At 37.0% G+C, this 27,047-nt stretch overlaps 1 protein-coding gene across 1 annotated transcript in view; it reads right to left on the bottom strand.

Moving 5' to 3' along the window:
* Positions 1-659: 659 nt before the first annotated feature.
* The window catches only part of LOC119779189 (B-cell receptor CD22-like), a 43,708-nt gene continuing 17,320 nt past the window's right edge, over positions 660-27,047 (bottom strand). Inside the window, exons 5-22 of the mRNA XM_038278747.1 lie at positions 24,053-24,103; positions 23,771-23,832; positions 23,544-23,575; positions 19,269-19,291; positions 17,862-17,897; positions 17,472-17,735; positions 17,012-17,309; positions 16,955-16,971; positions 16,593-16,868; positions 13,764-14,033; positions 13,320-13,595; positions 11,426-11,698; positions 10,981-11,256; positions 6,000-6,107; positions 5,842-5,857; positions 5,666-5,757; positions 987-1,037; positions 660-766 (exon numbers count right to left, since the gene is read on the bottom strand). Of these exons, the coding sequence (XP_038134675.1) occupies positions 708-766; positions 987-1,037; positions 5,666-5,757; positions 5,842-5,857; positions 6,000-6,107; positions 10,981-11,256; positions 11,426-11,698; positions 13,320-13,595; positions 13,764-14,033; positions 16,593-16,868; positions 16,955-16,971; positions 17,012-17,309; positions 17,472-17,735; positions 17,862-17,897; positions 19,269-19,291; positions 23,544-23,575; positions 23,771-23,832; positions 24,053-24,103 (2,480 nt within the window). The 3' untranslated portion in view covers positions 660-707. The remainder of the gene's footprint in view (positions 767-986; positions 1,038-5,665; positions 5,758-5,841; positions 5,858-5,999; positions 6,108-10,980; positions 11,257-11,425; positions 11,699-13,319; positions 13,596-13,763; positions 14,034-16,592; positions 16,869-16,954; positions 16,972-17,011; positions 17,310-17,471; positions 17,736-17,861; positions 17,898-19,268; positions 19,292-23,543; positions 23,576-23,770; positions 23,833-24,052; positions 24,104-27,047) is intronic.

Raw genomic sequence — 27,047 nt, 5'->3', positions numbered from 1 at the left:
AGAAGATGCAATACACCAGACCCAACAATTCAGAAGAGCTAAAAGCCACTATTAGAGCAACCTGGGCTATCATAACACCTGAGCAGTGCCACAGACTGATCGACTCCATGCCACGCCGCATTGCTGCAGTAATGCAGGCCAAAGGAGGCCCAACTAAATACTGAGTGCTGTACATGCTCATACTTTTCATGTTCATACTTTTCAGTTGGCCAACATTTCTATAAATCCTTTGTTTTTATTGGTCTTCAGTAATATTCTAATTTTCTGATATGATGAATTTGAGATTTTCATTTGTTGTCATTTGTAATCATCAAAATTAAACAAAATAAACATCTGAAATATATGAGTTTGTATGTAATGTATGAATATAATATACAAGTTTCACTTTTTAAATGGAATTACTGAAATCAATCTACTTTTTCATGATATTCTAATTTTATGACCAGCACCTGTATAGCTATTGCTGGTCGTAGAATAAACTGGATCATCTGTTGATGGAGGACTCCAATTAGCTGCAAGAAAAGAGCATATATTCAACAAATTAACTTAAAGATTTCCCTAATGATATTTGCCAAACAAAGCTAAGAAGTAAGTTTTTAAGACGAATCTCTAAATGTGAAAAAGAAACATTTTCAAAGCAGAGATGAATGATTTTACCACTGACAGTGTAAGCAAAGGAAATGATTACCTGACCTTCATCTTGCTCTTTAATTCTGTGGTTTCACATTAGCGTAATCAGTATTTTCCTCTGAATGATGAGGCCTCTCTATGAAAATTGTACAATGAATACATGGAAAACAGAAATTAATGTTTAAAATATCTTCAGAAAATGAATTGACTACCTGAAATTTTTTAATTGTTTACATTTGTTATTAAATGAAAGCTTGGGATTCATCTTTATTTACAATATTTCAAAATTTAATCTCAACTATTTATAATCCATCTTCTTAATCAACAACATCTCTATATTAAAATATATACTTTACCTCCTCCAGTGGCTCTGTGGGTTTGGATCGTCTCATAGACTGAAGAGGTCGCTAGAAAATAAAAAACATATATTTCCATTAAAGAAGCTCATGGTTATGATATAAATGCATTTTTATGTTCCTCAGCATAAGCAGAATATTGCTTAATCAATTCTGACAAAATGATGAAATTCAGCAAAAAAATATTCAGGGGTCCGTTTCACGAAGCAGGTTTAACAAACTCAGATTAAAATCTGCAACTCTAAATTGATCTAGCCTAAAGTCGGCAACTCTGAGTTTTTTATGTCACAATCACTTAAGAGTCCAGAGTTTAGCATGTGCGCAACAAGTAGCAAAAGCCCTTATGAGTGGAGCACAGATTCAACGAGTCACCATGACAACAGGCAACAGCAAGTGCCTATTTCACCCCACTGGAACTAGAGATTTTATTGAAAAAAAGCACACAAAAAAAATAAAATAAAAAAGTAGAATGTGATTAAAAGACAGAGAAACAACGTTACAGCTGCAAAGGAGAGTAAAATGGAAGAAGATTGTTGCTTGAGTTAGAGCCTAAGATTATATGCAGTGGACTATTATGGCAGGCTGTTTCTACATTTATTAAATGCATTTGTAGATTTCCATTTGTAGATCAATAAAATAAGATTCTTCCTGATAAATACCACACTCCTAGACTGAACTGTAATAATATATTTTCCAAATTACATATTTGTAGCAGAAACTGAACTTAAGAAAGTAAAAAAACAAAATTGTACCAGTAAGAAATTAAGTTTTATATATCTAGAAATGTTTACACATTTTAAGTGCCTGTTCTGACATTTATCAGCTTGGCTGAATATGTATTTATGATATCTGAAAAAAAATGTTTTCATTTTTGAAATAATACAAAAACTGACCAGTAATATTAGAGTGGGGCCTAGAGTGGGGATTGGCGTCACCATGACAACAGGCAACAGGAAGTGTCTATTTCACCCCACTGGAACTAGAGATTTTAATTCAGAAATGAAAAAAAAATGAAATCAAATCAAATAGGAGAATATGTTTAAAAGACAGATAAACAGTGTTACAGATCTTGACTGAATATGTATTTACAATATCATAACATTTTTTTTTTTACATAGTTCAAATAATCCAAAAACTGACCAGTAATATTAGAGTTGGGCCTGGAGTGAGGAGTGGCGGCCTAGAGGTTAGGGCATTGCGTTTGGAATCCTGAGGTTCTGAGTTCGAGCCCCACTCCCACATACTGCTACTCTGGCTCTCTGAGCAAGACCCTTAACCCCACACTGCTCCCTGGGCGCCCCATGATGGCAGCCAACTGCTCCCCAAGGGGATGGGTTAAATGCAGGGGTAAATGTCACCAAAGTTCAATTATTATATTAGGAACAGTGTTGGGCACGTTACTTTGAAAAAGTAATTAGTCATAGTTACAAGTTACTTCTCCCAAATAGTAACTGAGTTAATAACTAAGTTACTCCACAATAAAAGTAACTAGTTACTAGTAAAATAGGGTGACCATATTTTTATTTGGGAAAACCAGGACACCTTGGAGCGGGGTGGGGGGGTGGGTTGATTGAAAGAACAAATGTCTCATCATCGGGATTTGCTCCGTGAACAGAGGAAATGTTACTTGGCGCAGAACAGTGGTGAAAATTGGAAGTTCAGTTTAATATAATACAACTCTGTGAATAGTTCCGTCTGAGATGAATGAAAATAGTTGTTTTAATGGTTATAGAGTCAGATATGTGGCGGTAATGTTTGATTTATCTAAAGGTTTTTATCTGTTACTGTGTAAATGAGTTTGGCTGTAATTTAAGGACAGATTCTAATAGATCTGCAGAGTGGGAACTATAAATCTGATAGGAGTTTAATTTTTTTATTGTTGTTTTGCACAATATGCTTAACTAAGTATTTTTTGTTGTTGAATATTAGAGATTTTGCAGATATATTTTTATACATACATTGTTTAGATTTACTTATGTATTTCTAACCCTTTTATAGAATAGAAAATCCCTTTATTGTCCCACAATGGGCAAATTTACAGCAGCAGTAAGATTATTGAAAATAGTCACACAAATGAGGACCTTAGAAAAATGTATAAGAATAACATAATAGGGAAGAGTTAAAATATAAACAATAAAATACTGTAAAGTGTTTTAACAATATAAAACTGGGGAATAAATAACCAATATGCAGCTATGGACATTTTTACAGTAATGAATATTTGAAAATAGCAACATCAGAGATGTGCAGAATGACAGCAGCATGTTATTTAACTGACTAATGTTTCTATCATTACATGTGATTTTATTTGTTCCTGCTCCCGGTGGTTGGAACCTTTATTCCGCTCTGGATTCTTATGAGTGTAGTCTTTGTGCGCTTCCACTATTTTAAAAATAAATAAATAAAACAGTTTTGAAAACCTCGGTATTCATTCTTTTCCTGCTTCGTGTGTCAACTTTCACGGTTGCTAAGCAACAGAGCATACGCCGGTAAAACCCGCCGAAGGGTGGACCTGTTCGAATTTACAGACAAAACTCTTCTGGTCTCCTTATTTTCAAGGACTTTGAAGGATCCAGTCTAGGTAGACCGCGTCCTTGGAGGATGCAGCCCAGGTTTTCGAACAGAGCCTCTGTTTAAGAACAGGGCTGCCCGCACTGACGCGGCTCAGGGATTACGTCACACGGAGCGTCGTGCGCAGTGAAATCAGGACATTTCCTCACTTTCTAAAAAAAACCCGGGACGCCCGGGACAGGACGTGAAATACGGATATGTCCCGGGAAATACAGACGTTTGGTCACCCTATAGTAAAAGTAACTATTGCGTTACTTTTGCGTTTCTTGCCCCCGTAACCCTCACCACCCGGCCCCCACCTTCTCGCCGTGTGTTTCTAAAGCCAGCTGAATAGAGCGGACGACAAAGACAAGAACCTGCATCAGGGGGGAACGCTGACGGGCCTATAAACCCCGTCAGATGGTGTTCTCCCTGCTTAACATGGAGGAACGGTATCTGATGCAGTGTAAATATCATCAGGCTGCATTACCTCTACTCATGGGTGTGAAGTTTTTTAATAGGGCGTTCAGATCTGGTGAGTGTATGACACTGATAACTGGACATGTCTAATTCTGAAATGCTGTGTGTTTGGGTTATTCTATCTATCTATCTATCTATCTATCTATCTATCTATCTATCTATCTATCTATCTATCTATCTATCTATCTATCTATCTATCTATCTATCTATCTATCTATCTATCTATCTATCTATCTATCTGTCTGTCTGTCTGTCTGTCTGTCTGTCTGTCTATCTATCCATCCATCCATCCATCCATCCATCCATCCATCCATCCATCCATCCATCCATCCATCCATCCATCCATCCATCCATCCATCCATCCATCCATCCATCCATCCATCCATCCATCCATCCACTCACATCTCACATTTGGACTATAAAGATCTGAAATTAATTTATAGACGTCAAAAATGTTTATTCTAGATGGAGAATGTTATTTTGTTTGAAATGGTCATTTAGACAAAGAAAATTTGTTTTTTCAGACATCAGGAACTCAACTAGTAAAAATCAAATTAACTTGCCAGGCCTCTTGTTACTGCAGTAATATTACGGGATTATTTCTTGAATGGCAGGAGATGAATGTATCTATTTAGGTGAAATCTTCTGGCAGCAGGTGAAAATGAAGTCTATAAACGTTTTTCTAATATATAGAACCTGTGGATAATCTCATGCTTTCCTCCTCATGTTGTTTTAGTCTTTTTTACACAGTAAATACTAAGTGGTTGTTTGCAGCCATGCTTGGGATGTTATCATCCCAATAAATGGTCGTTATTAGAGGTTATCAGTCACATAGAATGCCTCAGATTGTGCCAGTAGGCTCATTAGGTTATCATTGAGTCAATCCTAATCCTAAAACTAAAGTAATTCCTTTCCCCCCCCACAGAATTAATGAATCTATTTATCTATTTATGTGTAATCTGAAAATAATTTCAGTATTTCTTTATTTACTGTAAGTTTAACTAAATAAAAATAAAACCATCCGCATCTCACTAATATTAAACAAACCAAACCATGCCCTGTCAACTGAGTTGTAGCATCCTATCTTTATAAATATTTTATTCTCTGTGAAAAAGTGCAGAATATTCTTTAATAAGATCCTCGTCAAACGGACATGCAAGGTTTGTTTTTAAAGCCTAATGTGTGTAACTGACCTAGTGAATGATATATATATATATTTTTATGCACAAAACTACAACAAAAATCAGACCAAATCAGGAAATAAAACAGCGTGATCGGCTGTAGGGAAAGTAGAGGTAAAGGAATCTCTGAGTTTACTGAAGAAAACCTGCTAGCGACCAGGTTAGCTCTGGGGAGAATGTTACTATGGTGACTGAAACAGAGGTTAAGGAAACTCTCTTTGTGAAACGGAAAATTTAGAGTTTCCCTGTTTTCAGGTTTAGAAAACTTGAAGTTTTCAGTAAACCTGCTTTGTGAAACGGACCCCAGGTTTTAAAATCCTTTAACTCTGGTGTTATTTGGTGTTTATCAGACAAAAGCAGCACTGATTTTACTGTTTGATGATTTAAAGAAATTGATTTCTTTCTGAAACAGAGTCACAATAAAGGAAGAGTTGAAGAAAATAATACTGATGTTATTCTGAGACCAACCGTGTTGCAAAGAGATGTAAACATTAGTTTCCATCTGATTCATTTCATGATTGGTGCTGGAGCTCTGATTGCTGCTTCCTGACCGGAATAACCTGAAAATATTAGTTTGAAATAAATTTACAGATTAATAAAAAGATTAAAGGTTCAAGATGAGAGAAAATGTATTTCATACTGACCTGATGCAGCATCGATCTGTGGGGAATAAAAAAGAAAACATTCACATCATCAACGTTAAATTGATTTACTTCAAATTCAAATTAAATCCATTAACTATATACTGAAGTATTTAAACTAAGAAGCGATTTAACATGACATGAGAGGATAAAGATCTGACCATTGGGGTGTCTACAGCGCCACAGCAAGGCCAGGAGGATAATTATAATGATTCCACTAACAATCAGCAGCACAGGAAATAGAGGGTTATAAGGGCTGGATGCTGCTCCTGGAAATAAAACATTACAAAGAATTTAATGATTTTATCATCAGATCCAATGAAAATATTCAAATAAATGACTTTAAGCAAAAACATAGAATTAAATCTACATAACATCTTCATAAACATCCTGACTTTGAATCAAAAGGTAAAAGTATAGCAACAATAATAGACAAACAAATGATGTTAGTTGTTAGGGTCAAGGGAGTCAAACTTAGTTATTAGAGTTTGAGAAAACAAAATATTTATTTGAGATCAGGTTGCCTGAGAAAGATTTAATTCTTCAGAAATGAAGCAATTGTTGTTAAAATGACACAAATGTCTGACAAAGTAGCAAAAAGATAAAAAAATTAAAATTGTATGGAGAGAAATAGTTTTTCAAGCTCATAACAGGACGTCTCTTTGTAAACTTGTTTTGTTTTCTATTCAACAGTTTAAGTTTCTGGGTAATTGGGAAAAAGCTTGTTCACAATTAAGAGATTCTATAAGATTTATTCTCAGTTTAGGTGTATAAGATATAGGGAAGACTGGTGTTGTGCCATAATCATGGTTTTTGGAAATTGGGAACCATTGTCCATATTTCATCTTGACATGATGACCAGAGAAGGAAATACAGTTTTGGTGAAAAACAGCTGTAAGATCTCTGATGAGTAAAGACAAAGCTAACAGGATGGACTGCATGCTTTGCTACAGTAATATGCTTTGAGCTGTTGTTGAAGCTTGGACAAGCTTTATTTCACTAAGGTTTTAAAGGTACACTATGCAACCGCTGTTGATTTTCCAGTGAGGCTCCCTCCAGAGGGCGAAAGTAAAAGTGCACTGTCGTAAATATGCTCAGCTGTTCTCCTGGTTTCTCCGTCAAGCCAGGCGCGGTTGTTTTGAGCTTAGCAGCGAATGACTAACGCTGCGTTCACACTGGATGTAGCTGGCGCGACAGAAGCAGCGAGTTTACATGCAAAGGTCCCGCAGCGCGTTTTGAGCTGCAGGCGCAGCACGTCTGAGCGGCTACAGCAGCGCGTCGGGTGCGTTTAACGCAGGGAGAGAGACACAGCGCTGATGATCACTGCTCTTAAACAGTTTATTGACGCCTAAATTAACTTAAAAGGCAGAAATCTGCCGGCAGAATATGCAGTTTGGATTATTTAGATGAAAAACACCTACCAGCTGCCGCGGTGAACCGCTGCTGATGAAGGGATCCATACTGTCGGCGCATCCCTGGTATGTGGGGGTCTGAGCGGCTCCGACAGAAAAAATATTGAAGGCAGGATAATAATCTGGATGAACTGACGGCACTGATTACGTTTTCAGGTGTATTTTCTCACTTAAAAACATATTAAAACTACTTTATTCCCACTGATCACAGCAAATATAGCTGTAAGGCAGAGAAAGGATAGTGAAGCTCCGCCCAACGCGCCTCAGACACACTTTTGCAGACAGAGCAGCAAAGCTGCTTCAGCCGCGCGTCAGTACTAACTGGTACAAGCAGCAAAAATGAAGCAGCAGATGCGATTTTGCTGCTTTTGCTGCGTGAACGTAGCATAACTGCACAAAGATCGCCACTGTGCTAGCAACGAGCATGCTTTTAACTGGGGGCGTGTAGCAGTTCTCGCCGTAAAGCAAGACTGACTCTCACGAGACTTCTGAGCCTGTGGGTGCGGGTCGGTGCTCCTGCAGTTGCAAGTGCAGTATTTCCCCCACAGACCACCAGGGCGGCCGAGAATACCTTTGTTCAACCTGAAATGACTCATTTAGTCATCCATAACGTTATGGAACACAATAATTAACTGAAAAATGTTGCATAGTGTCCCTTTAAACACTGATAAAACATTAGTGTTTATGTGTTCCTCATATGTTCATTACGTTTTGATTACCAAGTATGAACAACAGTCATTTAGTGGAATCCTGATGTCTATTCGCTGCTAGCCAGAGGATAAAGAATCATTTGATTAAAGGTTATTGGTTCTTGATCAAGCAAATAATTTAATAAAACATTATTTGGCAAAATAATGTTTTATTCACCTCATGGATTTGCATTGTGAACTGGTCTGAAAACATTCCAATTTCCCTAAATTAGTGAAAAGCTAATTTGATCATATCCCAAATTCTTCTAGATAAACTTTGGTTTTCAAACTCAAATACATTTTAAACTGTAATATGGTTTTCAACCATGCTCCCCTTCCTCTTTGTACATAATAGTTTGGTTTAGTTGAGTTTCACTAGTTTTAGTTGAGAGTGTTAAACTGAAATATGTTTGACTTGGAGCTGAATGATTTTTGTTAATAAACTCTTGTAATTTCAACAGAAGTTGTGGTGAATTTATTCCATGTATGTGTAGAATTAACTGTTTGACCATGATTAGTGCTCGAGTCACTCTTTCATTTATTGTTCTAATACACAGCTAGTAGGGCGAGGGTTCATAAACAATTAACGTCCGAAATAATATTTGATTAGATAAGATATTTACCACCCCTACCAGTGAGGGCAGTAAACATCTTAAAGTATCAGAAATATAAATTCTCAGCTGACTGGGAATTAAATAGAATATAAATCTACAACATTAATGCGGCATCCAACCTGGATGGGCATTGAACATAAAATCCCAACACTGGGCTGCTCCAGACATTTTTAAGTGCTTATATCTTCACCTTATTTTCCCTTTGTGTCAGACAAGGAGTTGTTCTTTAGACAGAAATGTGCTTATAAGCTCTGAAAATGGGAACAAAGTGAATTTTCCTGCAGATAACTAAAAGATTAACAGAAGAAAGAAGATTTGAAAGGAGTCAGAGAATCTGATTATTTTAACAAATTCTAAAATTTAACACCTTATGATCAGATGGCCTGAATCATTTGATGAGAATGAATTTCAATTATTGCACCTTTTTACATGACAGTTGTTTCTAAATCTATAATCTTAGGAATAGATATAGTTCCCCCAGAACCCGAGTTACTCTTTCAAAACGCAAAGGCCACATATAAAGTATGTGTTCATACATTTTTATATAAGATATAGGAGATCAAGTAGGAGATCAAATGTACATTTCCTGCATCGTACACACAAGTCAAATTCTAGGATGTACCTCACCAGCAAGAAAAAGGAGGTAAAAAAGGACCTAAATAAGCTGTAATTAATTTACTTTTCACCTAAGAAGAATTAAAAATGAATTTAAGGTACATTTCAGAAAGATTGGACAAGTATAATTGTACAAAAGTTAATCTCTCTTCCTGAAAATTCCTACCTTTCCAAGGTTCTTAAACGCACCACATGCATAGCACTCTGTCCAGAGCAGACAACCTTTTAATGATCCGTTTGTGCGTCCTTAGATCCCTGAGTTAATATGTTGATGTTGTGTTACACTCTGTGTTTGTGTTAACCCCCTATGCCTACACTGATAGCTTAGCAGTAGTTTTCACAGTTGTTTGTATTGTGTATTTTATGGTGAACAGTTAGCCTCAAATGAGTGATTAGCCGTTAGCTGCTAACTAGCAATAGTCTCAGAGTTTTATGGTGCAGTATTGCTAATCCCCGTTGATTATACATTGCATGCTGAATCCTAGTATGATATTTGTGTCTGAGTTTTATTTTCTGAGTCTGTACTGTGTGTTTTTATTTCACAAACCACACACACACCTCCACAGAACCTTAAATGCAGGTAAACCAATCAAACCTGATTAAAGGAGTGCCTCTACTTACTGTCATGTTAAAATGAGAAGGATTTGTCCCCTTGCAAGGAAGGCTGTAGCGCCCTGGGGGCCTTCTTACCGGTTCTTTTCCTGGGAGCAAGTTATTTACTACTCTTAACTCAAACTGGGTAAAACCATATTAAAAGAACTATAAAAACAGGAGTAAAAAATGACAGAGTTTATTCCAGATCAGGTCGTTACAGGACAGAGAAAATGCTTGGAGCTTGCACAGCTGTGGTCTCAAAAATCACGTACGCGAGCGTCCGGCAAAGTTTGAGCCCCGAACAAGGTCATCTCCTGCTTCTTATAGCTCATGGGTGTATGTGTTGCATCATATTGATGTTGAGCTGGCCGTATCAGAAACTGACACGCCATCCATGTCTTGAACTTCATGCAGCTTGCTTCTATACTTTAGGGTTACAGATAGCTATCCTCTATCAGACCGGCTCCAAGATGTGTCCATATCCTGTGTACTCTTAAAGACATGAAGGCTGTCCTGATTAGATGACCTCCGTACACATTGTGATATCCACAATGTGAAGGAAGGCCTTCTACTCTGTCTAATCTGACTAACAAAATAACAATGCACATGATGTATAAAAGAATAAACATAACACTGCAAACACCTGAACATCTCTACAGTGTCCTGACCTGACACTCTATAGTGATTGTTGCCACCTAAGTTCCATATAATGTAGGTCTATCATCCAATAATACCAGGTTATGACTCCTTTAAGGTTACCTTTGTGAAGATCAAAAATATTTCAGATATTTTATTCACACATTATAAAGTCCTAAACTATATATTGTCTCTCACCAGCTGATGACAGAGCAAATATTTTAATAACAATATATGACTTGTCTATTGTTCAAGAAAATATTTTTCAAAAAAGTAACACATTGTAACCATTCAGCACATCAAATAATTAATTTTTTAAAATAATCTTTTGATAACTGAATGGAAGCAACCAGATTGATGTTCTCTATCAGTGACAACTGTAATCAGATATAATGTAAATAACAAGATATTTTTATAGTATGATGTACATACATGATATTAACTGTATTTCTGTTTTTACCAAAGCTCATCTTTAAAGGTTAAATCTGTTCCATAGACCAGTTGTCCAAAGTCCCCCTGCAGCAAACAGCTGTTTAGTTTAGTTTGGCTTCAGCCTCTTAGATCAAAACAAACCTGACTTACCAGATACTGACAGGATGATTGATTCACTCCACTCTGTTGAAGAATACCAGTCATCTCTGCTTCTACACTGACATGTGTATTTTCCACTGCTGGACTCAGAAACAGTAAAAGTCCAGTCTTTACTGGGTGTGCTGTGTATAACAGAACCAGATCTCCTCCATTCATACGTCCACTCAGTGCTTTCTCCTCCCTGGACCTCACATGTCAGAGTGATCGTCTCACCACTGAACATCTGAGAGCTGTTTGGTTTTTGAGTCACAGCAACCTTGTTGCAAACTGTTTCCAAAAGAAAAAAGAAACATAATAAATACTGTAACACAGAGAATGAAGTTTAAATTAGAAAAACAGATTTTAACGCCTACAGGTTATTGTGATTAAACTAAGAAAGATGAAAATATTTGATTTAGTAGATTTAGTTGCTCATAGTTTTCATCAACAAACTCACAGGTTATCTCCACAGTGACCTCAGAGCTTGAATGTGTGTAGAAGTCTGGGTTTCCTGTCACTCCTTCACACCTGTAGATTCCTCCTTGTCTCACAGTGATTTCTCTGCTTTCTTTCTTATTTATTCCTATTTGAACTTCAGAGGTGTCTGAGGTTCGTCTGAACCATCTGTATTTCCAAACAGCAGAGGTCTGTACAGAGCAGCTCAGTATCACATGGCCTCCTAATGGTATGACTGTTGGACCTGCTGTCAGTGTGGCTCTGGGTTTATCTGCTGTTAACAAAAACAACAATTGGTCAATTTTAAATTCAACATTTAAAGCTTCTAATTGTTTGTTAGTGTTTATTTTTGTAAAATATATCTAAAAACAAAGAAGCAGAGAAATTAAAGTATATAGACTGATGGAATATTGAAAATAAATCAATAATCTAGATTCTGTTTAATATGACTTGAGTTGAGGTATTGAACTTTTGGGACATTAAATGTATTTCAGCTCTTGATTTTCTGCTCTGAGGACAAAGAACTGGACCCACAGGGTTCGGTCCAGCTCACATTAAGGTTATCTTAGTCGAGATCCAAGATATTCTAAAACAGACATTTTATTCACATAATTATAAAGTCCTAAATGATTGTTGTTTCTCACCAGCTGTTGACAGAGCCAATAGTTCAATATCATTAAATGACATGATGTCAACTTGTTAATAAAAACTAAAAACCTCTAAAGTATGAAAACAGAAACAGAGCAGTGCAAGTTGTAAGAATTCAGCACATCAACCATTCAGAGTAGTAATTATGTAACAGGGTTGAGTCTGAATAGTGTGTTGGGGGTGTGGTCCTATTGGGATCCTGTAGAAATGTGAATAAGAGGGGATCTGGACAGTTGATCTGTCTCAGAGACTGTGGACAGCAGCACCCCTTAATGCTGACAGCTCATTTTAATGGACTGAATCAGCTGCAGATTTCTGTTGGACACACCAGACTGTAACATGTCGTATGTTTGTGTCCTTTCAGCTGCTCCTTATTCAGGGGCTGCCACATCAAGTCATACAACTAGCTGACAGACAATGCAAAGTTTTTACACCAGATGGCCTTGATGACACAACCAGGATTTGATCTCAGGTTTACTGCATAAGAGTCACAGACTTCAACCACATCACCATGGACTCTGAACAAGTCTGTTATTGTTTTATTTTTTATCTTTTACGCAATTTTATTGATTTAAATGTGTGAATATAATTTTTACCCATGTTTTAGCTGCTGTTTTTTTATCTGTACTGTTTTATATTTTATTTTATTTCATTTATTTTTTTTTGTCTGTACAGCACTTTAGTCTGCTGTGGTTGCTTTTTAAGTGCTTAAGAAAAAAGAAAAATTGGATCGGATTGGATTCTGTTATATTAAAAGTAAAAAGTCTTTGGAGATATGTTTGTTTTATAAAAAGGGCTGAACTTAATTTGATTATATTAAAGTTTTTAATTGACAGTCCAGTTGTTATAATCTGTACTTTAGAATAATCAATCAAATAATTATAGTTTATAACACAACTTTCTTTCTCTCAGGAAAACCTTTGAAAGTTCAGGTGAAAATCTGATTTTTATCAAATTTATTTTAGATAATTTAATGGAAGTAACCAGAACATTGTTCTCTATTGTTGGTAAATGAACCATTTTTTTATTGAAAATATATATTTCTTGTAATTATTTTAGCCTAAGGTGTGTTTTTATAAAAATAAAAACATTCATGATATTTATTCTGTTTTCTACAGTTTATGTTTAAATTCTTCCTTAAAGGTCAAATCTGTCCCATAGACCAGTTGTCCAACCTCCCCCTGCAGCAAACAGCTGTTTAGTTTAGTTTGGCTTCAGCCTCTTAGATCAAAACAAACCTGACTTACCAGATACTGACAGGATGATTGATTCACTCCACTCTGTTGAAGAATACCAGTCATCTCTGCTTCTACACTGACATGTGTATTTTCCACTGCTGGACTCAGAAACATTAAAAGTCCAGTCTTTACTGGGTGTGCTGTGTATAACAGAACCAGATCTCCTCCATTCATACGTCCACTCAGTGCTTTCTCCTCCCTGGACCTCACATGTCAGAGTGATCGTCTCACCACTGAACATCTGAGACCTGTTTGGTTTTTGAGTCACAACAACCTTGTTGGAAACTGTTTCCAAAAGAAAAAAAGAAACATGATAAATGCAGTAACGCAGAGAACAAAGTTAAATTAGGAAAATAGATTATAATGATTACAGGTTATTGTGATTAAACTAAGAAAGATGAAAATATTGATTTAGTAGATTTAGTTGCTTATAGTTTTCATCAACAAACTCACAGGTTATCTTAACAGTGACCTCAGAGCTTGAATGTGTGTAGATCTCTGGGTTTCCTCTCACTCCATAACAACTGTAGATTCCTCCTTGTCTCACAGTGATTTCTCTGTTTTCCTCATTATTTGTTCTGACTTCAACTCCAGAGGTGTCTGAGGTCCTTCTGAACCATCTGTACCTCCATCCAGCAGAGGGCTCCACAGTGCAGCTCATTGTCACACTGCCCCCTACTGGTATGGTTGATGGACCTGCTGTTAGTTTGGCTCTAGGTTTATCTGCTGTAAACAAAAACAACAAATGATCAATTTAAAATTCAACATTTAATGCTTCTAATTGTTTATTAGTGTTTGATTCTGTAAAATATACGTAAAAAAAATCAGAAGCAGAGAAATGAAAGTATATAGACTGAAGAATTACTGAAAATAAACCAATAGTGTAGATTCTGTTTAACATGACTTATTGAGGGAGTGGTGCAGAGTATCAACCATAGAGTGAACAACCAGCCCAGCCTAATGTGAAACTTTATAAAATGAAAGATGAAGTATTGAACTTTTGGGACATTAAATGTATTTTAGCTCCTGATTTTCTGCTCTGTGGACAAAGAACTGGACCCACAGGGTTCGGTCCAGCTCACATTAAGGTTATCTTAGTCGAGATCCAAGATATTCTAAAACAGACATTTTATTCACATAATTATAAAGTCCTAAATGATTGTTGTTTCTCACCAGCTGATGACAGAGCCGATAGTTCAATAACATTAAATGAAATGATGTCAACTTGTTAATAAAACTAAAAACCTTTGATCTCAGGTCTACTGCATAAGAGTCACAGACTTAAACCACATCACCATGGACTCTGAACAAGTCAATAATTTCTGTTATTATTTAATTTTTCATCTTTTACCCAATTTTATTGATTTCTATGTGGGGATATAATTTTTACCCATGTTTTATCTGTTTTTTATCTGTACTGTTTCATGTTTTGTTTTATTTTATTTTATTTCATTTTTTGGCTGTACAGCACTTTAGTCAGCTTTGGTTGTTTTTAAAGTGCTTAAGAAAAAAGAAAAAAATGGATCAGATTGGATTCTGTTAGATTAAGTAAAAAGTCTTTAGAGATATTTCTCTTTAAAAAAAAATGTATGAAAAGGTGTAATGGAACTTGTTTAACTTAATGTTATTCAATGTTTAGTTCCTCTACTGAGGCCACCTAGTGGCAAATATTATAATTGTGTGTATTGCTAGTTCATAATCGCCATCTTGTGGTAACTTTTATTACTACAACTTGTTTACCAGAAAGGAAGAAAGCCTGTTCATCCATCTGCTCTGAAAGAAGCAGTGTTTGTTGTATTTTCTTTAATCTAAGTGCAAAACGGCATCGTCTGTAAGTACTGTTCTAATTTGCCTGTCATATAAATCATAATTCATAACCAGTTGACATGTTTTATGTGAAGATAGACTAGGGCTGGGCGATAATTCAATAACGATATATATCGATCGATAGACGTGTGGCGCAATAGAAAAAAAGAGGGTCGATAAAAGTTCGATTAAAAAAAACGCAGTTTTCCTTGCTTCTCATTGTAGCCTAGCATGTAGGTTTATGCTAGTCACTGCTTCCTCCCAACCAATCACAATCGCGGACCCAGGCATGCCGTCACCAAGCGCCGCCCTCTCAAACCACAACACAGAGCGCATGAAGACGTGCAGCAAGGAGAGCCGGAGGAAACTGTTTCAAAGAAGGGTTTTTGTAGTTCGGCAGTCTGGCAGTATTTCGGTCATGGCAAGTCGGACAAGAAACAAACCACAGTCATCTGTAAAATGTGTAGGGAACCAGTGAAAACCAGTCTGATAACGAAACCAACTTTTTTTTTTATCATCTCAGCCCCTCACACCCACAGGAGTACAAGCTGTGTAGGCCCCGGTGCGGCTCTCCTCCGAGGAATCTTCGGAAAAAATATATATATATTTTCAGTTCTGGGCAGTTTCCCACGTAGTTTTAACAATTGAGATAAAAAATGCTGAGGGGCCAGAAACTTCAAAGTAATAACTCAGGTTAAAGCAGGACACGGGGGCGGCAGCGGTGGGGGGGCATTTATTTATTTGTTATATTCATTTTGGTCACTTTTCTGGTCACTTTAGTTTATTCTTTGTCAGTATTTAATAACATAACTCAGGTCTCTTAAGTTATTTTTCTTTAAAACAATTCTGTTATGGTTAAAAAAGTTGGTTAAATAAAGATTTAATTCGAAGTCTGTGTTTGTGTTTTTTATTAAAATTAACTCATTTAGCAATATTATAAAAAGTCCAGGCAGAGCTGCACATAAAATATGGTTTCAAATCTTTTCAATAATTATCGATATCGATCAATATGCATTTTTTTTTATCGATAAGCTTTTTTTCTATATCGCCCAGCCCTAAGATAGACCTTTTTACTTGTGTTAGCCCAATGTTAGCTTAGCTGGCATTCATTTTCTGTACCTTTGTGTGTTACAGTTTTACACGATTCTCATTAAATTCTGCTAAAGAACCTAATGCAGTGCTTCTTGGTGGACGAATGGGAAAGTGTTTAGCTACCTGTATAGCTGAGTTACTGCTGAAGGCCACAGTGCTTAGCGAGGCCAGGACAAAAGGGCTGATCTTAATTTTATAATTTTTATTTATTTATTTTATGTTTTATTTTTATATTATTTACTGTCTTTTCTAAAGTTTATACTAAGATTCGTCTTTAAAGGTCAAATGTGTTCCATAGACCAGTTGTCCAACCTCCCTCTGCAGCAAACAGCTGTTTAGTTTAGTTTGGCTTCAGCCTCTTAGATCAAAACAAACCTGACTTACCAGATACTGACAGGATGATTGATTCACTCCACTCTGTTGAAGAATACCAGTCATCTCTGCTTCTACAATGACATGTGTATTTTCCACTGCTGGACTCAGAAACAATAAAAGTCCAGTCTTTACTGGGTGTGCTGTGTATAACAGAACCAGATCTCCTCCATTCATACGTCCACTCAGTGCTTTCTCCTCCCTGGACCTCACATGTCAGAGTGATCGTCTCACCACTGAACATCTGAGAGCTGTTTAGATTTTGAGTCACAGCAACCTTGTTGGAAACTGTTTCCAAAAGAAAAAAAGAAACATGATAAATGCAGTAACGCAGAGAACAAAGTTAAATTAGGAAAATAGATTGTAATGCTTACAGGTTATTGTGATTAAACTAAGAAAGATGAAAATATTAATTTAGTAGATTTAGTAGCTCATAGTTTTCATTAACAAACTCACAGGTTATCTCAACAGTGACCTCAGAGCTTGAATATGTGATGAAGTCTGGGTTTCCTCTCACTCCATAACAACTGTAGATTCCTCCTTGTCTCACAGTGATTTCACTGTTTTCCTCATTATTTATTCTGTCTTCATCTCCAGAGGTGTCTGAGGTCATTCTGATCCATCTGTACCTCCATCCAGCAGAGGGCTCCACAGTGCAGCTCATTGTCACACTGCCCCCTACTGGTATGGTTGATGGACCTGCTGTCAGTTTGGCTGTGGGTTTATCTGCTGTTATAAAAAACAGAAAAATATTTGATTTTATACTACAAACTTCATTACTTCAAAGTGAAAAGTAATGTCCTTGTTGGAAACGTGAAAATGGAAAAAACATTTAATTCATCCTTATTTTTCAAATTTACAATTTATTTTTTTAGAATACTGGAGGCTTACCTGAAACAGTTATAGAGATAGTATCACTGCACTTGGTTTGATGTGAGCTGATTCTGGAACCACAGCACTTATATTCACCACTGCGACTCGTTTGGAGACGTAATGTGGAGCTTTTATGTGAAGTGTAGCGGACAAATGGTCGTCTATTCCATATTATACTGTAATACCAGTCAGTTTCTGCTCCTTCATTCATGTCACAGATGAAAGTAACAGACTCTCCACTATAAAATGTCGACCAGTTGGGCTGAATTGTCAGCACAGCATCTACAGTAGAACCAGCATTTAGTTCACATCTGTTCTGGTTTATAATAGATATTAACAACAAAAATTAAAACCACAAAAGGAAAAACACAAATTATATTTGCAATAAAGATTAAAAGCTGAAGTTACCTTGAGTTTTTCCACAACTGAGGAGAGTGTTCAACACTGGAATAAAATGTGAAAGTTGATAATAGTTTAAAAATTAAATGAATTTAATTGAATACAATAATTTTCCCACCATAAAACCTATAAATTACTCTTGATAAACGCAAATACTGCTAATAAAGTTAACAATGAAATATTTTTTTCCTGATCAGAATAGGATCAGTTTTAGTTAGACGTTTTAATGTCTGAAAAGTTCAAACTCCACTTTAGAAACTCCACTTCTGGACTCTGTGTCTGACTGTAAAAAATATAGAGACGTCCTCCACCGCTACTGAATATTTACAGACGGACGGTGAGGCTGAGCCAAAAGGTACAGCTCTAGATTCAGAGATCAGTTTACTTTCCTACCCTGATCTACTGTCATGAAATCTGGATCATGACCAGCAGAACAAAATCCAGATCAAAGCAGCTGAAATGAGTTCTCTCCACATGGTGGCCAGGCCCTCCCTTAGAGATAAAGTGAGGAGCTCTGCAGCTATGGTGGCTTGGACATCTGTTTCAGATGCCCTCTGGACGTCTCCCTCAGGAGGTGTTCCAGGCATGTTATACCAGGAGGAGACCCAGGACACCCTGGAGGGACAATGGTTCTTGATTGGCCCTGAAACGCCTCAGGTTTCCCTCAGAGGAGCTGAAGGTGTCTGATAGAGGGAAGTCTGCCCCACCACCAGGTCTCAGATAAGTGGAAGACGCTGAGTACAAGAACACTTTCATTGCTCCACATTAGCGCTACTGGATCTAAAAATATGTGATAAAATCTGGTAATACTGAAATAAAGTGACTATTAAATATTTAAAGCAGAAAGGAGACGACCACAGCAGGAAAATCAGTGAAAGAGGAAAGTTCTTTAGATAATTTTTTAAACAATGTTGAGAAGTTAGAGCAAGTTTTAAAAAGGACAACATGACCAAATCATGTTCTTCTTTTTTCAGAATTTTCCCTTCATTTGAATCCTTCATACAAAGAAAGGGATCTACTTACACATTAGGCACCGCAGACTGAATAAGGTGTTCTCCATCCTGATCTTAAGGCAAAATGATGGGTTGTTCTGCTTTGGTCAAATATTGTTCCTTTCACATCAAGGTGCAAATGCAGTCTGTAGGAAAATGCAGGTGTCTGAAATAGGAGCAAAGTTTTTATCTCAGCTTGAGATCAGAATACATTTTTATAACACTGACATCACTGCACTGAGTTCCTGTTTTCATGTTTCTTGACAACAGAAAACATGTTGGTGAGAAAAGCAGAGCACACTTTGTTTCTATTTCAATATTCTAATAATCAGGGACTATTATTTCATGCTTAAACAATTAAATTGATACATGTAAAACAGGTCTATGAAATTAATAGAGGAACTGATACAAAATGACTACCTACCACAGAAACGAAGAAAGAGGGACCTAAGTGGGAAATCAAAGGGTTAAATTGTACAAAAATGCATAATGAGGTGAAAAAATAAAAAATCACACAAAGAAAAAAGTGGAATCATGAACTAAGAACCTCATCAAAAAGAGTGAACCATGAAAGGAACGGTCAGAGTGACAGAAGTTGAAAAAAACTAACTGACCCATAAACTGAAGACTTAGCTGAGAATGAGTTAACCAAACCTTTATGCTCCAGACCTGAAACCTTCTAAATCTCCTGCTTTCATATCAAAGGGAACATTTGCAGTTAATGAAGTGCATTTCCCTTCATGCAAATAGTTGCAGAAAACATCAAGTTCTGTGTCTTGTTAAAAATAAGTCAGATTCTTGCTCTGCCCAGCAGTTAAAGAAGCTACTTCACTGCATCATATCTGACATGCTTTAGTGTTTGTCTTTAGAACAAAACATTAAGGTGAAAATTCATCTAGATTTAATGCCATATAGCAGTATATTTACTTTACATTGTTAAAATGCTCTTTGGTTTGTAGAGCGTCAGAAGCCTCTGCAGAACAAGTTTAAAGTTCCCCTTTGCATCTAAAAGGAGCTGATGGGTGAGAATGATCTAATCTGTCAGAGATAGAAAAAGCCATAGCTGTGAGGAAATGATCATGTTAATATTAGAAATATCAGTTAGATCTAAGCCTGAAAGTTAACTTTATATTAGAGAGTTACTCATACTGTTTCATTTCTACATTATTCTATATCTACATCTTGAATTATTGTGTTTCTCAACAATGTTGCTTTGATCAAAGCTGGAAATGTGCCTGAGCTTTTCAAATTAGTCTTTTTTGTATTACCAAAGACAGAAACAATGAGGTCAAAGAGAAAAAAATGTTTCTCTATGTTAGGTAGACTTTTCTCAAAATGCCTGAAAAACTGCCCTGCTACCAGAAAATCCATGATTGTCTGTCACTGCATTCAGTCTGTTGAGGGTCATCATTAAAGTCATTTTAGATGATGGAGCTTAGAGAGACCTCTCAGCACTCAGAGATGTTATACGGCCATAAAGAAGAGTTTTATGCTTTTCTGACACAGGCCAATAAAAATCACTGAGTAAATGTGGCATGAAGGAAAATGGAATATGGTTATCACCTTCTGAACCATCTGTATTTCCAACCAGTAGAGGTCTCTAGAGAGCAGCCCATTGTAACACTGCCCCCTGCCGGTTGAAGGATCAACTGTCAGTGAGGCTCTGAGTTTTACTGCAACAAAAACACAAATTGATCAATTCAAAATGTAAAAGTTATAATTGTTTGTTAGGGTGTGCTTCTGTAAAATATAAGTAAAAAGTCATAAGCAGGGAAAGAAAATGAGTAAATATTGAAAATATTTTTTAAAGTCATTCATTTTAGTTAAGGTGATCAGATTTCTGAAATGCAATCTGGAGACATTTCCAGCTCATAGATTAAATTAGATACATATCATCAAATTTTAAAAAAAGAGACGGGGACAGTGGAGCTTTCATCCATTTTTACATATCTATTAATATCTAAACAACAACAATCAATTTTAAAATCCAGAAAGGTGCCTATTTCCTAAGATGAATAAAATTAATCAATCAAATTCATTCTTCTCCATCTTCTTTTCTTTCTTGCTGACTTCTGCCTGATCTCTGTTTAACGCCTCTAGGTAGATTTTTCTTCCTTGTCTTCAGCTGATCTTTCCATCAGTGTCACTATTTTCTTCCGCTCTCATTCAATATTCTTTCTGTGGTTTATGTTACATTTCCATAGCCTGGGTGCCAGTCCGAACTTAGTCCTGCCCACAAGGTTTGAGTTCGGGGAAGTTCGGTCTGGCTCTGCTCCATAGTAGCGCGAGTATGATCACCCACTGTCAGGCGATCCAATCAAATTCTCAGGGCAGGCTTTATACGATGATGGACAGATGATCAACAGTAACGTTATCAACCACGTGACCAAAGCGCGCTTGGGTGACAACAATAATGGCTGCCGCTGGAGAGTTTGGGTGAGTAGATTCTGCTATTAGGTCTGTTCTAGAAGATATCGACAGCAAATTAATTTTAAAAGAGGAACAGAGAAACGCGATCAAGTCTCATCTTCTTATTCTAGGCGTGAAACTGCACGCTTTGATTTTTGTGGACAACAACTATGCCTCGCTTAAGATACGTCACGCACTCCGTTGCTCTTATTGGTTGTAGGTCTATCCAATTGAGTGCAGAGGCATTTTTTTTCCTGGTTCGTTCAAAACACGCCCCATAATCACAGCTCTATGGAGCAGTATCAGACTCATATTCTGACTAGAATTGAGTCGGTCTACGTCAGGCTAACATTTCCAGGCCTCATCTTTAGAAAAACAAAACACATCAAAGCCCTTTTCATCAATCTGGTCACAAACCAAACATTTATGACAATGATCAGCCCAATTCAGATCAAATGAACTGATTAACCCACTCACCATAACACAGGGCAGCTCGTCTGCCCTTCCTCGTCTGTTTCAAAAGTGGGGCGCTCTGCTCCTCATCTATATGTTAACAGCTCATGCACTCTTCCTACCATAATAACAGTCTACATTCATAAAAAGGTCAAATCAGGACATTTCCGGGGAAAGCTTTAGCTGGGGACAGGTGGTCCAAACGGCGACTGTCCCCTGATATAGGGGAGGTCTGGTCATCGTAATTTTAGTTTTTACATTGGAGGCAATCATGCATTGTGTTTAAAGTGAGCATGTTATTGTCACCACATGGACCTTCATAGCGTTAGTGGCTAATTTTAGAAGTTACTCGAGCTTAAAATTTATGGGGCTTGTTTTACCAGCCGAATTTTAGTTAATGGTTCATATCATGTATATATATATATATATATATATATATATATATATATATATATATATATATATATATATATATATATATATATATATATATATATATATATATATATATATATATATATATATATATATATATATATATGTGTTTCTGTATTTTCCTGTCTCCACCTGCAGCACGGCCAGCTTAATGTGAGGCAGCTTGATAAAATTCAGAGGTACTGTGTCAGCGGCATGATGTCTGTTGGATCACTTCCCAATACGGCAGGGGATAATCGAAAGAAATTAATAACAAGAATTTATGAAACTTAGGAATAAAGCTCCAATTTCCTACTAAACATCTTTCAAAAATCATATTTGCGGCAAAAGATGTATTTCTCGGGACAGCTGCCCTAACCCTGACCCTCTGCCCTGTAGCTGTAGCATACAAAGACATCTGCAGGTCTTCACAGGAGACAGAGTTTGGATATAACGACAAATTATGGAGCTTGGAGTGTTCTGGAAATGCCTATATTTTAAGACACAATAAAAAAAAAAAGAAGCTCTTGGTTGCGCTGATATCCTGCATTGCCGTATACCTGGATTATAAGGTGGGAACTCTGGCTTTCTACAATGTCTCTGAAAATATGACCCTGCTCCACAGAGAAAACGCCACATTCTCTCAGCCCCTTTATGCTGGTATTGGGCTAAAGACTGACGCGTACTACACTAGATGTTATGGAGAGATGATGAAGCTTCCATGCTGAGGAATGACTCCACAACACACAAACATCTAAACTTTTGAAATGTTTTAGTAGAGCATTGTGTCCCTTTGGACATTTGTTAGACTTTTAGTCAGCAGAAAGAGTAATGTTGATGTTAACTGTTCCTCTAATGTGTTCAGTGGCTCTATCTGTGTTGTAGCCTTTTTTCCAGTTTTGCATAACGTTGCCTTTCTCGCCAAGATCTAATATTTTAGTGGTGTTGCTTTTCTCCTTCAACTGTTTTCTAAAGTTTATATATATTAAATCTATTTGAATGAAACACTTCAAAGCCAAACACCAGTCAATTTTCTTTTAATTCATATTTGCCAGAAAATATCAGGAATCAATCCTGAACTGTGCTTTTTGACTGATTTGTTTTGCACTTTTTTAAATAAGGATGTAATTAAAGACCTATTGCACAAACAGGTACACAACCCCACACACACACACACACACACACACACACACACACACACACACACCACCATGCTCTTGATTTAGTCATAAAAGAGACCGCCCCATCACCGAAATGAAAGCATATGATTTGGGCGTTTCTGACCATGAGGTTATCTCCCTGGATCTGCGCCTAGCAGGTCCCTACAATATAATAAGTGTAACTCTCACACAATAAATGCCTAAAACTTGAAGCCTATATAGAAGCAGTATTATCTATAGCTATTGCTGGTCGTAGAACAAACTGGATCATCTGTTGATGGAGGACTCCAATTACCTGCAAGGAAAGAGCATACATTTAACAAATTAACTTAAAGATTTCCCTAATGATATTTGCCAAACAAGGCTAAGAAGTAAGTTTTTAAGACGAATCTCTAAATGTGAAAAAAAAAAAAACATTTCAGAGCAGAGATGAATGATTATACCACTGACAGTGTAAGCAAAAGAAATGATTACCTGACCTTCATCTTGCTCTGTAATTCTGTGGTTTCACATTAGCGTAATCAGTATTTTCCTCTGAATGATGAGGTCTCTCTACAAAAATTGTTCAATTAATACATGGAAAACATAAATTAATGTTTAAAATATCTTCTGAAAAGGAATTGACTACCTAAATTTTTTTAATTGTTTACATTTGTTATTAAATAAAAGCTTGGGATTCATCTGCATTTAAAATATTTCAAAATTGAATCTCAACTATTTATAATCCATCTTCTTAATCAACAACATCTCTATATTAAAATATATACTTTACCTCCTCCAGTGGCTCTGCGGGTTTGGATCGTCTCATAGACTGAAGAGGTCGCTAGAAAATAAAAATATATATGTCCATTAAAGCTACAGTGTGTAATTTTCAGCGACATCTAACGTCCAGACTGCAGACCGCAGCAACGAGAACATCTCTCCCCCACTGCTTCTCCCCTCCAACAGTACGGCGAGCGTTACGGGACAAAATGTCTTCCACGACGTCCGCATCACCTACCTTCTCAAGTGATGAGGTTTGTTTACATAGATAATTTTACAGATAGTATTTCATTAGTCTGTGTAGGGTATAGATTTCAGTACCGTCTCAGTTCATCTCTCTCAACTTGCCGTTGTTACTTTCGAACGTAATGGGCGATCTCGCAATCGCTAGTTTGTTGGCTCTGCGCTGCCGTAGCGCAAAGATGTCTGCCTCCATGGCTGCGAGACCCGCCCCTATGTAATTATAAATAACGAATTCTAAGGCAACGCAAATATTAAGGTTAAGAGGCTGAGCTCTTAGATGATGATAAATAACATAGTTATGTATAATATATTACATTTCTGACTGTATATCCCTGTAATTATTACACACTGTAGCTTTAAAGCTACAGTGTGTAATTTTCAGCGACATCTAACGTCCAGACTGCAGACCGCAGCAACATGAACATCTCCCCCCACCGCTTCTCCCCCCCAACAGTACGGCGAGCGTTACGGGACAAAATGTCTTCCACGACGTCCGCATCACCTCCCTTCTCAAGTGATAGGTTTGTTTACATAGATCATTTTACAGATAGTATTTCATTAGTCTGTGTAGGGTATAGATTTCATGTAGACTTCAGATAATAAATATACCCGTTATTTTTTCTACATCGTTGTGACGTTTTGGTGAGCTGTTTGCATGGTGATATAAACAGACGAAGTAATTGTAGTCATTAGTTTAACAGCGAGATTGTGTTCGCTGGAAGAATATATATTCCCCGTTTACAGAGTCCAAGTCTTGTTTGTGGCACGGGGGTTACAAGGCAAGGAAGAGGGAGAGGAAGAGGGCGAGGGCAGGGAGGCCGTGCTGCCAGGGCCAGGCAAGGGAGAGGTGCCAGCGGGGTGACTAGAGCAGAGGAGGAAAGGCTTGAAGATCTCCAAAGGAGCCGGAGAGAAGTAACCGAGGTATATATCCAGAAAATTACTGAATCATTACCTGTGAAACGTCAGGGACGTTGCTGAATAAGTATACTGGAGAATAACAGCATCATCACGCAGCATGTTATTGTAATGAGCGATCTCGCAATTGCTTGTTTGTTGGCTCTGCGCTGCCGTAGCGCAAAGATGTCTGCCTCCATGGCTGCGAGACCCGCTCCTATGTATTTATAAATAACGAATTCTAAGGCAACGCAAATATTAAGGTTAAGAGGCTGAGCTCGTAGATGATGATAAATAACATAGTTATGTATAATATATTACATTTCTGACTGTATATCCCTGTAATTATTACACACTGTAGCTTTAAAGAAGCTCATGGTTATGATATAAATGCATTTTTTATGATCCTCAGCATAAGCAGAATATTGCTTAATCAATTCTGATAGAGTGATGAAATTCAGCAGAAAAGTATTCAGGGTCCGTTTCACGAAGCAGGTTTAACAAACTCAGATTCAAATCTGCAACTCTAAATTGATCTAGCCTAAAGTCAGGAACTCTGAGTTTTTTATGTCACAACAGCCGCTATCAATTACTTCAATCAACTTCAATCACTCAAGAGTCCAGAGTTTAGCACGTGCACAACAAGTGCCCTTATATAATTATGAGTGGAGGACAGATTCAACGAGTCACCATGACAACAGGTAACAGGAAATGCCTATTTCACCCCACTGGAACTAGAGATTTTATTGAAAAAAAGCACACAAAAAAAAAGTAGAATGTGATTAAAAGACAGAGAAACAACGTTACAGCTGCAAAGGCAAAGAAGATTGTTGCTCGAGTTAGAGCGTAAGATTATATGAAGTGGACTATTATGGCAGGCTGTTTCTACATTTATTAAATGCATTTGTAGATTTCCATTTGTAGATCACTAAAATAAGATTCTTCCTGATAAATATCACACTCCTAGACTGAACTGTAATAATATATTTCCTAAATTACATTTTTGTAGCAGAAAATGAACTTAAGAAAGTAAAAAACAAAATTGTACCAGTAAGAAATTGTTATATATCTAGAAATGTTTACACATTTTATGTGCCTGTTCTGACATTTATCAGCTTGACTGAATATGTATTTATGATATCTGAAAAAAAATGTTTTCATTGTTAAAATAATACAAAAACTGACCAGTATTATTAGAGTGGGGCCTAGAGTGGGGAGTGGCGTCACCATGACAACAGGCATAAAATAGGAGAATATGTTTAAAAGACAGATAAACAGTGTTACAGATCTTGACTGAATATCTATTTATAATATCTGATTTTATTATTTTTTTTACATAGTTTAAATAACCCAAAAACTGACCAGTAATATTAGAGTGGGGCCTGGAGTGAGGAGTGGCGGCCTAGAGGTTAGAGCATTGTGCTTGGAATCCTGAGGTTCGGAGTTTGAGCCCCACTCCCACATACTGCTACTCTGGCTCTCTGAGCAAGACCCTTAACCCCACACTGCTCCCTGGGCGCCCCATGATGGCAGCCAACTGCTCCCCAAGGGCATGGGTTAAATGCAGAGGTAAATGTCACCAAAGTTCAATTATTATATTGGGAACAGTGTTGGGCACGTTACTTTGAAAAAGTAATTAGTTAAAGTTACAAGTTACTTCTCCCAAAAAGTAACTGAGTTAATAGCTGAGTTACTCCACAATAAAAGTAACTAGTTACTAGTAAAAGTAACTATTGTGTTACTTTTGCGTTTCTCGCCCCCGTAACCCTCACCACCCAGCCCCCACCTTCTCGCTGTGTGTTTCCAAAGCCAGTTGAATAGAGCGGACGACAAAGACAAGAACCTGCAGAGAGTTTTGCATTTATTAC

Source organism: Cyprinodon tularosa, unplaced genomic scaffold (assembly GCF_016077235.1).
Source record: "Cyprinodon tularosa strain WSP-4 unplaced genomic scaffold, ASM1607723v1 ctg1437, whole genome shotgun sequence".
Classification (NCBI taxonomy): Eukaryota; Metazoa; Chordata; class Actinopteri; order Cyprinodontiformes; family Cyprinodontidae; genus Cyprinodon; species Cyprinodon tularosa.
This window is presented reverse-complemented; position numbering and strand designations above follow the sequence as displayed.